The 15,614-nt window shown below is 30.1% G+C and overlaps 1 protein-coding gene across 11 annotated transcripts in view; it reads right to left on the bottom strand.

Annotated features, from left to right (window-relative positions):
- The window catches only part of LOC127062395 (phosphatidylinositol 4-phosphate 5-kinase type-1 alpha), a 46,070-nt gene extending 30,982 nt beyond the window's left edge, over positions 1-15,088 (bottom strand). For 4 of the 11 annotated variants that reach the window (XM_050990499.1, XM_050990496.1, XM_050990494.1 and 1 more), the window contains exons 1-10: positions 14,246-15,087; positions 10,463-10,497; positions 7,356-7,484; positions 6,647-6,895; positions 6,361-6,513; positions 5,839-6,003; positions 5,514-5,729; positions 4,610-4,836; positions 4,155-4,290; positions 3,861-3,948 (exon numbers count right to left, since the gene is read on the bottom strand). In XM_050990499.1, the coding sequence (XP_050846456.1) occupies positions 3,861-3,948; positions 4,155-4,290; positions 4,610-4,836; positions 5,514-5,729; positions 5,839-6,003; positions 6,361-6,513; positions 6,647-6,895; positions 7,356-7,484; positions 10,463-10,497; positions 14,246-14,357 (1,510 nt within the window). In that variant the 5' untranslated portion in view covers positions 14,358-15,087. Of the gene's footprint in view, positions 1-3,860; positions 3,949-4,154; positions 4,291-4,609; positions 4,837-5,513; positions 5,730-5,838; positions 6,004-6,360; positions 6,514-6,646; positions 6,896-7,355; positions 7,485-10,462; positions 10,498-14,245 lie in introns of all 11 variants that reach the window. The other 7 variants (XM_050990505.1, XM_050990504.1, XM_050990503.1 and 4 more) reach the window with 3 other exon arrangements.
- Between the last annotated feature and the right edge of the window lie 526 nt (positions 15,089-15,614).

Genomic DNA, 15,614 nt, shown 5'->3' on the forward strand with positions numbered 1-15,614 from the left:
GTGTCCACAGTACGATTTCATAGCTGAATATTTTTCATTTATTTTTTTTCTATTATCTAATATGCCTTTTAATATTTTGCTTTTATTTATTTATCATTCTTGTTACTAATTTTTTTTAATTTTTAATTTTTTGTTCTTTCGTACGTTAACAATAAAAAAGATATTTCTATCTCTACTATTCATTTCTCTCTCTCTCTCTCTCTCTCTCTCTCTCTCTCTCTCATTCTCACTCGTTTTTTTTTGAACTATCTCGCCGCATACACACATGTATAACACTAATTTCAACAAAAAATAAATTTATTTATATCTATGACAATGTGTGTATATATATATATATATATATATATATATATATATATATATATACACATACGTCACGAGGAACTCTTGATCTGTAAAAAACGATAGAAAGCACGAAAACGAAGACACTACCTGCGATCGATCCTAAATCGATCGATTATAGATCATTTCTTAATCGATAATAAATATATACAAATATGAGTCGGTGATTATGAAAATGATCCAAGTGAAAAATTGCACGCGCTTATATTTTCTTTGTAATATTTTTTTCTCTTTGACATTATTTTTACGTTTTACGTTATGCTTAACATTCTTTTTTTTCTTCTTCTTTTTTAATTACATAGAAGAATTATTTTTCAAGAATAAATATACTTACTTTTTCTCTATTTGTTCTACGAAAAGAAGATAATAAAAAAAAGAAAAAAAAAAAACAAAGTTTTTAATATTTCAAATTCAAATGTCAAAATATTTGAATAGTTCTGATTGAAAAATATATGATTTAGACCACTTTTCATAATCAATTGGCTCATATATGTATATATATATATATGTATGTATGTTTATGTATATATTTATATATATAAACACATACAGTCACATAGACACATATATATACATACATGTATATATTAATGTTTCGTGCATTCTTCTATATCCTTTCCGGTAACAAGCTTTAATAGTGAATAATTGCAATTTCACGAATGAATAATAAAAATAGAAAGCACTTTGTGGAATTATATTGTTATTAATTAGTACTAGGAGAAGCCTCAAGAACTATACCAATTATTATAAATATATAATATATATCAAATTCTTACAAAACTTTGGCACGTAGATACTTTTCGAGGAACTTTTTTTTTCTTTTCTTTTTTTTTCTTTTCTTTTTTTTTCCTTTTTAATATATTGTAATGCAATATGCAACCAAGTCCACACATTCATAAGAAATACAATTGAAGATAAATTTCATTCTTCTTTTTGTTTTTGTTTGTTCGTTTTTTCTTCTCTTTTTTCTATTTTAATCTTTATACCACTTAACAAACACAAAAATTTTCTTTCTTATCACTGAACTATTTACTGGACGCTTTTTAAATACTCAGCTATATTTTTGTGGACACCAGTGTGAACGAAAACTATGATTTTTTTATTTCGAAAATTTTTTTCATATTACCGATATTAAAATACTGTCTTCGGACGAAAATGTTAAACGAATAACATGGTTTTGTTTCCGAGATAATAATAAAAAATAATACATACACACGCACGCACACATACACATACACACACACACACACACACACACACACACACATATATATATATATATACACAAATATATATACAAAAATAAGAAGAAAAAAAAAGAAAAGAAAAGAAACAGAAACAAATAAGATAAAAAAAAATAAAAACATATGTATATATATATATATGTGTGCGTGTGTGTGAGTATGCGTATATGTCCGTGTATATGTGTACTGTGTTAGCAATTAGTTACACCAATACAAAACCCAAAGGTGATAACCTGATTACTGATTAAGATTTTCCAGATATTCAATACATTATATATACAGTACTGATTTAATTTTGTTTTATTTATTTATTTTATTTTATTTTATTTCATTTTACTTTTAAATAATTTCTGAAGGTATCCGAAAATATCATTATGGATTTAACAATTATCGATCCTACTTAAACCACTACAAATTAATCCTAACGATATGGCATATTATTTATTTGAATATCACTGTATTTGTGAAATCTCGTGTATTTGTTCTACGTTATTATCTACAGGTTTGGCAGCTCGAATAAAATTTACGGATAAATACATATATATATATATATATATATATATATATATATATATATATATATAAGAAATTATATAATATATATTCCTCTATATACATATAACACCAAAGATCTATAAAAATTTTCAGATACCTACAAGTCCCGTGTGTTTATCATTACCTTAAAAAGAATAAAAAATAAAAAACAAAAGGAAAAAGAAACACACACAAAGATAAAAAAAAAATTAAAAAGAAAAAGAGACCACTTTCTAGAATCTTTTCTTAGAATATCATTTTGGACGGCTATAATCTGTTTTTTTTTTCTTTTTTTTTTCTTTTTTTATGCAAGAAAAAGGAGGATCGTTTGATGAAGTATAAAATATATATATATATATTTTTTTAAATACGCGAGGCGTTTGCTTGCTTTTTTTCTTTTCTTTTCTTTTTCTTTCTTTTCCTTTGCGAGTTAGTTTTTTTTTATAATAAATGCACGATTAAAATACGATGCTATCGAATCGGCCGATAATAATTATTCGTCGACAATATATATGATTTTTAATAATTATACTGAACGACATATATATATATATATATATATATATATATATATATCATTTGAAATATTAACATTTAAACAAGAACTTGTTACCTTTCCGAAAAGGACATAGTCATGCTAATCGATCAAAAGCTCGTGTAATCAAAATTATCTTTCTCTCTTCTTTTTCTTTTTCTTCATATTTAACGAGATTAGGTACAACGAGAATACTGGAGATAAACAAAATACAATTTCTCTAGCTTACGGCTTACTGCATTATATAGGTATTTTAATTTGTCTTGCTTGTGTTGTTGATGTGTTTGTGCGCGCGCGTTTTTTTTTTCTTCTTCTCAATCTTAAGTACCAAGATAATTATCTTAATTTTAATTTAATCGTCTACGAGTGCGTTTATGTGTACGTGTTGTTCGTTGGAAAAGCCATATGCTAAAATAACACTAATTACGCGATTTCTCTTTTCTTTTTTTCTTTTCTTTTCTTTTCTTTTCTTTTCTTTTATTTTCTTTTCTTTTTCTTTTCCTTCTTCTTCTTGTTCTTCTTTTTCTTCTTTTATCATTCTTATAATCGAACTCCCTAATTTTCCTTATAAATGTCTTTTCCTAATTCTTTTATTTATTTATTTCTTTTTTCTTTTTTAATAATTTCTTTCCTCATACATTTCATATACGCGATTATCAAAGTGATATTTCTATGGAAAAAAAGAAAAAAGGAAAGAAGAAAAAAAAGAAAAGATGCCATCGAATAGCATTGCGTAAGGTTGAATCACAGTATATGCATGTATATACATATATATACATATATGAATATACTATTACAGACAGAAAAGATTATGTATAATCACAGTCAATAATAGTTAAAAAGTTAAGAACAAATTATCTTTATATCTTCATGAATATGACTTTAAAAAGTAGAGTGTTATCTTTATTAATTGACAAAGATAACTACACAGTTGATAATTGTTCAAGATTAACGTTAAGAAAATGATTAAAAAAAAAAAAAAAAAAAAAAAGGAAAGAAAATAAATAGAGAGAAAAAAAGAATGAGCAAAAAAGAAAAAGAATAACAACGACGATAGGTTAGATCAACCAGAAAGCAATAGCCATCACGATAATAAATCTATCGAAGGGTTCACTTACAGAATTACAGAACTTAAGAATGAGCCTTGTTTAGTGTTAACATTGACGTCAAGTTTGCTAGTAGAGGCTGATTAGGATGGTACTTACGTGAAGGTATCTTCTTGAATACTGTCTTGGCCATAAAGTCTTGAAAACGCTGAGCATAAAATCCTGGTCGGTGTACTGATACTGTATCCTGTATAAGAAAAAGAAAAAAATATTTTTCAAATCCTTCTTATATTTATATATATATATATATTCATATTGTCATTGATTGTTGAAAATCAGATCAATCAAAAATACAACGCTAACAAAATTGACAATCAGAAACATTTGATCATATTTTATACCGGTACGCATACACTTGTTAGCGTAGTGTAATATAATAAATTTGTAACTTACACCATCGTGTATCATTGACTTCCACGTATGCTCGAGCTTCTTCTTAAGTCTATAGCTCTGCAAAATGTCAATGATACCAAGAAATAGTAACAGCCGTTCACCACGAGCATTTCTTGCAGGTATACCACCAGGACTGCTAGGAAGAAAAACAATAATTTATGTTTACCATTTAGATACTTTTCACTCTTGACAATCATATATTTACCAAATATTACAAACAAGAGGGTTTCAAAAGTTTCTAAGAAAAGTTACAACTCAATAAAATTGTTCTTGAAAGTTTAATGATATAACAATAGTTCTAGATACAATCCAAACAAAAAGAAAATTAATTCTAGAAAGGAAAATTTTGTGAGTCGTTCATTCAAGATAGTTTACTTTTAATCTTTTTTTACATTTCAATTAGAAAAAAAAATCTCTCAATCGAGTTAAAAATTTGTACGTAAAAAAATACTCACGGAACATCATCCTCCTCGTCGATCGGTTCGCTCTCAGCTTGAATACTCTCCATAGCTGTACTATGAGCGACCAACCTTTGCCTGTTTATGCTTCTCGATCGATTCAATGCCGTAGCACCTATTCTATCCTCTCTATCGCGTTCTCTATCCGCTTGTATAAAAGCACCACCCTCTCCGGCGACATCGCCAATCTCGTCGTCCGCACTGGCTGATATTCTTTGTTCCTGCTAAATAAACGAATAAACAATATTAAAATATATTTTTTAATTAACTCGTCAAACGTCTTGATCTGATTTATTAAAACGCGAATAAACGAATGAACGAACGAACGAACGAACGAACGCAAACGTTTTCCACGAAATTAAATTACATCTATTTACTCCGACAACAAATTTCTATAAAAGTCTGTTTCCAACGAGAGAAGAAGTCAGATGATGTAAACAAACGCGATTAACAAAGACCTGATCGATTCAGGAACGTACTTACGTTTAATCAAATACTTTGTAATCATTTTATGGACCTGAATAAAGTGAAATAACGTAACGATTAATTAAAACAATGTGACCCATAAATTATTCAATTCGTTCTTTCAATTATATAAGATTATTATCGATAATCGTTCGATAATCGATAGATTAGAATCTATAACACGAATTTTTTTTTTCGTTTATGTCTTTCGACGTGTCTAATCTCGTTGAACGGTCTATAATGATACTTTTTGTTCATCCTTTAGCTATTACACGCCATTATTACGACTTGTAATGGCTCTCGGGTAATAATTTTTAACGGAGATCGCTATAATGACTCGTTATCGTAGCTAAACAGTTTATAAACGGTTTAATCGATAGTAAAAGAGAAAAAAAAAAGGAAAAAAGAAAGTATTCATCGATCGTTTGTTGCTTACAGCTTTTTCTCTCGCGGCCTGATCGAGATTATGTATCCCAACTAAAAGAGAATAATCCATGATCTTGAAACTCTCTAAAACGCGACAATCTCGTTGAATAGTTTTGACAAGTGCATTGTACGTATCGGCTTCGAGAAAAATTCCTTCTTGATGGTGTTCCATAAAATCTAAATCCTTGTACGTTGGCGACGATTTCGATCTTTCCATCTTTGATGCCTGTAAAGCGACGAGTAGAAACAAAAAAGAAAAAAAAAAAAAAAAGAAAGAAATTATAAGTTTGATAGATTACATTCATATAGTAAATATGAAAGAAAAAAGTTGATACCTTTCTCTTATAAGTCGATCCTTTGAGATCGTATTTTTGATGCAATTTTACCGACGACGGAAGTAGATTATTCATAGCTACTAATCGAACATTTTTACTGTTACAACGATAACAATACAAGCCGAAAAATTTTGGTAACAGTGTTCTTGGATTCTGATTTAAATTCTGAAAAAGAAAAAAAAAATGAGAAGAAAAAGAAATATACGAGACGATAAAAAGGAGATAAATCGATCGTGTCATTGATTAATCGTTTAATTAAATCAAATTGGGATGAGAAAGTTCGATATTAAAAGTCGATTACCTTTAACGATTAATTTCTTTTTGTTAAATCGTAAAATTACGAGTCTATTTGTTCGAAACAAACAACTGAGTCTAACTACGAATTTTTGAGAAGAAAAAGCATCGAGAAAAAGTAATCGACTTTTAAAACTACTTTGTAACTTTCTTTTCCGTAATAAGGGTGGAGCAAGAAGAAAGGTGTGATAGATGCTCTTTGTAAATACATATTTCATTGGTTTTTACCATGTAATATCCTGGAAGAAGAGTTTGCAAGAATTCTCCCTCTTTATGCTGTACAGTCTTAATAATAAATTCATCGTCCTCCGTTAAATAGAATATACTTCCACTAGCACCCGGATTGGATAATTCACGCAAGGGTGCGCTACACATCGACATCTAAAGAGGAAAAAAAAAAAAAAAAGAAATAAAACAAAAAATTAAATTCGAATGTTTTTGATTTTATAGAAAAAAAAATGAAGGAACGAACGAACTTTTTTTTCTTCTTTTTTTGAATTAAATAATATATTACCAAAAAGTCGTCCGGTTGAATTCCAAAGAGATCCCTAAAATATCGAAATGCAATTGGCGCGTAATTTTTAAATTTAAATTCGGAGAAATGATGAGCCGGGGTGTGATTAGATCCCTCGCTTGGAAAATTCGTTGTCTCGACGGTCATGAAATCTTGCATGAGTAAATCTCGTTCTGGCTTACTCGCTAGACCACCGACCGCATGTTGTATACCAAGTTGTATAGATCCCATAATCTGTGTCGTTTGTATCTATAGATTTCCATAAAAAAAAAGAAAAATTATAGATAAGAAATATGTCCAAACGATTACGATAATGCTATGTGCAATGAAATTTATTTACACTATAATAATATTAATTAAATAATTAATATATTATATAATATTATATAATAATAATAATGCTGTTTATGCGTTATGCGAAAGAAAAAGAAAAGTTAAATTAATTACAATAATTTTGTGTACATGAAATATTATTTATTAATTAATCAACATATATATGTCATAACAATACTAGTAATAATGATGTCTATGTTTTATGTAAAAAAAAAAAAAAAAAGAAAAAAAGAAAAATTAAACTAATTTAACAATAATTTTATATACGGAAAATGTTATTATTCAATAACAATATCAATTGATTAATTATTTAATTATTTAATTAATGATATTTAGTTGTAATATTTATAAAAAATGAACAAAATTTTTTAATTACCTTTTTGTACGTGATTTCACCTCCCACACCAACACGACGATGTCCAATCTTCCTTTCCCTTTCCGATTTATTTCTTGACACCCCCGCAGGGGTTTTGAGTCCCGCCGTGCCATGTTGCGTTATTGAGTTCTGGAAAATAAACTGTCCGTCTACTATCTCCTTACGTCATGATATATATATATATATATATATATATATATATATATATATAAAACTCATCAAATATTACTAGCCAATATACTTAAGTTACTAGCTAGATAATTATCTCAACAGAAAGAACGTATACAAACAAGGTTCATGGTCATCGCGATTATGTGAAACATAAAAAATATTATTGATGAAAAGAGAGAGAGAGAGAGAGAGAGAGAGAGAGAGAGAGAGAGAGAGAGAGAGAGAGAGGGAGAAATGCAAAAATTAAAACGAGAAAAAAAAAGAAGAAAAAGAAAGGTCGGAAAAGTTGTTTGTCTAGTCGATGACGAATCGATCGACGCTTTAAGTCCGGAAATAGAACTGATTTAACGCGTGGAAATTAAAAGGAAGTCGAACTATCCAACTCGGATCTCATCTATGTACACTTTGAATCATTTCCGGCCGATCGATCGTCGTTGAAATAAAGAATCAAATGAAAAATAAGTAGAATAAAAATTATTTGAAATATATCGATCGATTCGATAATTCGATCAATAATCCGTAACAATTATTATTCGATCAATCGTTGTTTATTGTAAATAAGATTTTCTTATATATGCATACATATAAAAGAAAATAATAATAATGACGATAATGACAGTAGTAATAATAATAATATATAGATAAAAAATTATTAGAAATAAATTTTGTCGACTTAGAAACATATACGAAATATTATTGTCAGATTTATTATTATAAGATGTTTATTATAGTAAAATTTTCATTGTCTTTTGTTTATGCGTATGTATATAAATATAAATAGGTATAAATAAAAATAAATAAATAAATGAAAATATTGTTAGAAATATAATCGATTTGAAACAATTGTTATCAGATTAACGATAAGAGATTGAAGTATGATTTTTATTGATTTTCGTGTATCTATATATTTATATACATATATAATATATATATAGAGAGAAAGAAAGAGAAAGAGAGAGAGAAAGATAGATATACGCGTATAAAAATAAATAGAAATACGATTAAAAATAAAATCGATATGAATCGGAGCTAACAATTATTGTCGAACAGTATAATGATAAGATATTATCGCGAGACTACCGAATGATTTTCGTTTAGAAATATACAAAAATAAATAGAAAGAAAATCGATTAGAATCTAATCGAATAATTATTGTCCGATTAATGATAAGAGACTAACGTAAGATTATTACCTTATATGTATATAAAATTTCCTTTTATATCTGTATAAAAATAAATAGAAATAAAATCGATACGAATAAGATCGAACAATTATTAATTAAATTATTATAACAAGCATTAACGATAACGAATTAATGTAAAATTCGTATTAATTTCTATTTTTGTTCACATCATCATCCCGATAAAATATATTCAATTTTCTTTTTATATAAAAATAAATAGAAATAAAATCGATTCTAATAAGATTTAACAATTATTTTTATATTTACGATAAAATTTTTATTGACTTTTATTCAAACAATATATATATATATATATGTATGTATGTACAAAATAAAAATAAATAGAATAAAAATAATTAGAAATAAAATCGATTTGGTTTTGATCGAATTATTGTGATCTGGTTAAGATCAATGATAAGCGATTATAAAAATGTTTTAGATCTTATATTTGTTAATACATATTACGTCATAGCTAATGTAGATTCTCGAATGTAATTTACAAAGAAAAAAGGCGAACACTGTGACTAGGACTATGATTACGAGGTCGGTGTATTACGCTAGACGATTAACGAAGCGACGTTAGTTTTCTTCTCCCCCCTAATTCTTCCTCGACTACGTCCCACCTTCGACCGCGATAACTACGAGAGTTATGCAAGTAGAGTCTCGTTTTTAATACACGTTCACATTTTACGGACTATCAAGCGATCATCCTCTATTTACGTTTTACGAACAATTAGAACAAGAAGAATTACCTACGTGAAAAGAAGAAAAAATGAAAGAAACAAAAAAAAAGAGAGACAGAATTGTCCAATTGCGAAATATTTTTCTTTTTTCTTTCAATTCTATTCTTATCTTATTAGACTACGATGACATTTATCGTCTTCGCGTGGTTTTTATTTATTTATTTATTTTTTTTTTTCGAAATATTATATAAAAGGAAAGAAAAAAGAATAGAAGAATTAAACGAATTTTGTTCGATTTTGATTATATATATTTTGTTCTTTACTTCCTCTCTTTCTCTCTCTCTCTCGAATTTTCTCTCACTTCAATTTTATTTTTATCGCAGTTAAAAATTTTGTATTGATTTAAAAATATTATATATATATTATATAAATATTATATAAAATATATAAAGGGTATATATAATTTTAATAAAATAATATAATTTATAAAATATTATATAAAATATTATATAAATATATAAAGGAAAAATATGGACAGATTTGTCCAATCAAATATATTCTAATTTTCATATTTTCTCTTTCGTTTTTCTACTAAATTATTTTTTCTTTTCAGCTATGATACTTGATCATTTTTATTGAATACCTCTAGTAATATTTTTTCGAAAAATTATCAAAAAAGAAAAATGAAAGACAAAAAGAAAAACATTTGTCCAATTTTGTTACTTTCTTTTTTCTCTCTCTCTCCCTTTTTTTTATTTCTTCAATTTCAATTCATTCTTTTTTGTATGCAGTTCTTTCTCTCTCTTTTTTTTTTCTATACATGTACGTCGTCCGACGATAAAACAAATGCGATAGAAGCAACGTTATCTCCTGACGCACAACTGAGTACGTATTTCTCGAACGTCAAGGAAGTCTCGAATTGTAAACGAAGTAATTGCGTCAATAGTAACGTTTTTCTTTTACCTTTTCTTTCTTTTCTTTCTTTTTTCTCGAAACTCGAAAGAGAAAATGATCGATGAATATCCAATAAAAATATATCGTTACAAGAAAGATTAGATAAAGATACTTACATCGAGTGCCGCTACTTTCTCCCCCGTGGATTTATCTGTAAAAATCGTACATTTTTCATTAGAATTTTTTTATTTATTATATAATTTAATATTTAAAGAAAAAATATATATAAATATAAAAAAAAATTTTTATTTAATAATATATATATATATATATATAAATGAAGAATTTTATTTTTATATTAAATAAGGACGATCATATAAATTTATTTAATTTTTATTACAGTTAAATTAAAAATTTTATTGTTAGAAAGATCGTCTAATAGAATTTTTCATTCATCCGGTGGAACATGTTTCCACCATTTTTAAAAGGAAACGATTGTTCCCTCCCCCCTCTCTCTCGCTTTCTCTCTCTCTCTCTCTCTTTCTCTCTCATTTCATCAGTCCGAGGATCAATATCGACTACGTTCAAACGGAGTACCATTTTCGGTGCTAATCAAATTCTGTTTAATGTAATCGATAATCAATATACTCCATAAAGTTTAATTTGAAGCCTTCGATTTATAGGCACTTTTACAACGTAGGGTTCAATTTATAGGATGTGATGTTAGTAGTATAATAGAGTACACTAGTGTAGTGTAGTGGTAATATATAGTATACTACTATACTATAGTAGTAGTGATGGTGATGGTGGGGGTAAACTATGGAGATCAGTGAAGGCTTTGATCAAAAGATCAAAGGCCGGTCGGTCGTTCCAAAAAAAGGATTTATATAAACCTTCACCGAGGTATGACTTCCAATATATATATATATATATATATATATATATATACACACACACAAAGCGTCATTTCAATGGAAACAACATTTAAAAGGATCAGATTATTCGAAATTTAAAAGGAGACCAAAATTGTCGAGCTTTTGAAAAGCATGACGTAGAAAGAGATAGAAAACCGACGGAGAAAGGAATTTCATTTTCTATCAACAATTTGTATCATACACATACATACACATATATGTATATATATGTGGATATATATATATATATATGCATGTATATAAAGAGGATATATATTAAAAGGTATTTTCATTTTAAGAGACTCACCCAGTATATATGTTCATACTCGTGGACGCACGATAGAACGATCAAAGCTTTTGGTACATATATATATATATATATATATATATATATATATATCGTTGGATAGACTTTACAGGATGAAAAAAGAAGGGTAGGAAGGGGGAAAAAAATAACGCGGTTAGAGGGCACGAGAAAATCGAACGGGATAACTATGTTCCAACGTGACATTTGAGAGAGATAGATAGATAGATAGATAAATAAATGGATAGATAAAGAGAGAGAAAGAGAGAAAAAAGAGAGACAGAGAGAGATTACGAGAGAACAAGAATAACTTTGTCGAGTCCAATGGCGCGACATGGTTAAGGTTTAATCGTCTTGACCGATACACATGCATACTCCCTTCCCTTCTCTCCTTCACTCCCATCATCTCTCTCTCTCTCTCTTTTTCTTTCTCTCTAACAAGTTTTATCCTCGGTCAGCAGCACGCAACGTGAGCGCAGTACGTCGATACGTAGGCTCGATAAACGGTACAATGCTCCTTCTTCCTACTTTCGCGCGTGCCAAAAGAAAAAGAGAGAAAGATATATATATATTTATATATATGCGTGTGTTGGAGAGAGTAAGAAGAGGGAGAGAGATCATAGTTTGTAAAGAAAGAAAGAAAGAAAGAAAGAAATAAAGAACGAAATGGTAGAACATTTTTGATAATAATTTTGATAAATTATTTTCGATCGTAATGAAAATCGAGAGAAATAAATCGTCGGTAATTATCGCACAACTTCTGTGTAATTCGATTATCTGATATATTTGCTTGCAATGTATTGTACAAATTGTTACTACAAAGTTAGAATGAAAATTGTAAGAAAAAAATCGATCGTTCGATATACCGTCCGACGTTCTCGTTAATCATTTGACAAATTCGATTACTCGATCTATCCGTTTCGAGAATATTGTGTTACGATAAATTGTAGATGTAAAAAATTGAATGGAACAAAAAAAGAAAAGAAAAAGAAAAAATGAAAAAAGAAAAAAGAAAAGAAAAGAAAAGAAAAGAAAGGGAGAAAAAATTATTCGCAAAGGATTTCACATATAAAAATTACATTACATATTGATATACTAAAGAAAATTGTTTTACGAAAAATTTTATACATGTATGTATATCTAAAAATTAAACGAAATTGAAAAAGAAGAAAAGAAAAGAAAAGAAAAAAAAAAGGAGAAGAAAAAGCGAAGGAAGCAGAAGAAGAAGAAGAAAGAAGACAATAAAACCCGAGGCAAATTATCTTTCATTACGCGAACAACTTCGTAATAAAGTAAACGTAAAAATTGAATCGAATTAAATTAAATAAAAGAAAAAAAAATAATAATAATAATAAAAAAAAAAGGGAAACTAAAAAACGTGCTCTTCTAATTTACTATCGATATTGGCTCGTAGGTATTTGTGCGATCGAGTAAATGGACAAATGAGGGAGGGAATGAGAAAGAGATAAATAGATAAATAGATAGATAGATATACAGATAGACACAACATACATAGATAGACAGATAGACAGACAGAAAGAGATACAGATAGAGAAATAGAAAGAAAGAAATAGAGAGATAGATAGATAGAGAGAGATAGAGATCTACAAAGAGAGAGAGAGAGAGAGAGAGAGAGAGAGAGAGAGAGAGAGAGAAAAGGTCTACGTGGTAAGAGAGGGGGAAGGAGGAGGGGGAGTTGGGGCGGGGGTCGTTAGGAGGGAGGAAAAGAGTAAAAGGAGAAGGGGGTCGAGGCATCGATTTCGTTCGAGAGAAGACGCGTGCCGCACGCGGGGAGACGGGTGACACCCATCAGCTGTCAAATCGTGCTAGAACGAGCCGGATTACGAGAAGCGCGGAGCTTCACCCGTAGAGCTCGAAGAAACAACGCCACGGCTTCCTTTCTTTCTTTTTTTTTCTTTTTTATAATAATAATAATAATAATAATAATAATAATTATTATTATTATTATATTTTTTTTCAGTCTATCGTTCATCCTTCCTATAGTTCGTTCAGGGTCGAGCCTATGAAAGAAGAAGAGTCGGAGGATATCGAATTCTCGAATGACGCTTGTGTTCCTTTTTTGGAGAGAGTTTAATAGTGTAGTATAGTAGTAGTAATAATAGTAGTAGTAATAATAGTAGTAGTAATAGTAGTAGCAGTAGTAGTAGTAGTAGTAGTAGTAGTAGTAATAGTAGTAGGAGTAGGAGTAGAGTAGTAGTAGTAGTAGTAGTAGTGTGTAGTAGCAGCATAGTAGTACACGCCTTCTCTCTTTCTCTTTCTTTCTTTCTCTCACTCACTCTCTCACTACTCACTCACTCACTCACTCACTCACTCGTTTTACTTGTGCATCTATCCTTCTTTCTCTCTCTCTCTTTCTCTCTCTTTCACTAACTTCGTCCGTCGTCCTTTATAGGTTATGTAGACGATACGAGAAAGGAAAGGAAAGGAAAGGAAGTAAAAAGAAAGAAAGAAAGAAAGAAAGAAAGAAAGAGACAGACGTACATACGTACGAGAGAAAAGTAACACGAAACGGAGACAGAGACAGAGACAGAGACAGAGACAGAGATAGAGATAGACAGAGAGTGCCAGACAGACAGAGACAGACAGAGAAAGAGAGAGAAAGAGAGAGATGTACGTAAGTGAAACAAAAAAAGGAATAGAAAAGAAACGAAAAGAAAAGAAAAGAATAGGAAAGAAAAGAACACAAAACGAAAGGAAATCAAATCGAAAATAATACTCACTGTCCTCCTCGGCGGATTGCTCGGCCCTTCTTGAATCCTCCGCAGGTTGGGCCGGTCCGGCGAAACTCGTTTCTACAACCTCGATCGCGTCCACATTGTCGCCCGAAGCCATCTTGTACGTGGTGGCGGCCGCCCGTTACGATCCACGACGGGCCGACTGACTCACGCGCGACGACCGACGACGAATTCGCGATGGCGCCTCCTCTCTTTCGTCGTCGTCCTCCGCGATACTGGTACGCGCGAACGCATCTTTCTCGAGCGTGATCGAAAGAATCGTTCTCTCTCTCTCTCTCTTTCTCTGTCTTTCTCTTTCTTTCTTTCTCTTTCTATCTCTTTCTCTCTTTCTCTTTATCTCTTTCTCTTCTCTTTCTCTCTCTTTCAGAATGGCTCCAGAGTATACGTTCCACTAACGCGTATCGTCGTTTCAATGCACATTCTCTCTTTCTCTTTCTTTCTCTCTTATACACGTCACCTTCTTCTCTCTCTTTTTCTTTCTCTACATCAAACTCTCCAATCTCTCCTCTCTTATCTCTCTATTAGCACACAGAGAAAACTGACTACTGATGTCAATGACAAGCTCCTCTCTTTTCCAACGTCACGAAACTTACGACACACGCGTACTCGCTTCTCTCGCTCTCCTTGATTATTTTGATTTATATCGTGTATATATTCTTTCTTTCTCTTCTTTACAGTTTTCTATCTGTCCTTCTTTCTCTCCTTCCCTCTCTCTCTCTCTTTCTTTTTAATCGGAGACAGACGAAACGACGAACGAGAAGACAGAGAGAGAAAAGAGAGTTCGTGTCTCTCTCGTCTACTCCCTGCCGCGCCACGCCGACTTCTATCGACCAGGCGGACATATTGTAGACGCTAGTGCGCCGTCTCGCGTCACTATTTCGAACTGTTGTATCGACCGTACTTCACACCGTCGCCATCTTGGATTTCATCGCGAGGAAGAAAGATCGCTCGATTATCTTCTTTATCGACCGTCGAATTAAATTCGTTTTTCTTTCCTTTCGATCGCGAGAATGCTTTCCTGCGTACTTGTCGTTTTTATTTTGTAATCTTTTTTTTTTTGTTGTTTTTTTTTTTTTTTTAATATATATTCAAAAATTCGACCGCCTCGTTCGTTTCAAAGGACGTAATTTCTTTTCTTTCAAACTCTAGTCTTTCGAAATCATAATGAATCATTAATCATTGTTCATAGGTAATATGAATCATTGTTTCGATTGCAATCATAGATACGGATCTAAATTCGTCGCAATGATGATATATATGTATTATAGTAACAATTATATCGATTGTCTATTTAAACAGTTAACGATGCCTCAGAGAATACAATAGAAATATATTACCGACTTGTATCATCGGA

Source organism: Vespula vulgaris, chromosome 3, assembly GCF_905475345.1.
Source record: "Vespula vulgaris chromosome 3, iyVesVulg1.1, whole genome shotgun sequence".
In the NCBI taxonomy this organism is placed as follows: Eukaryota; Metazoa; Arthropoda; class Insecta; order Hymenoptera; family Vespidae; genus Vespula; species Vespula vulgaris.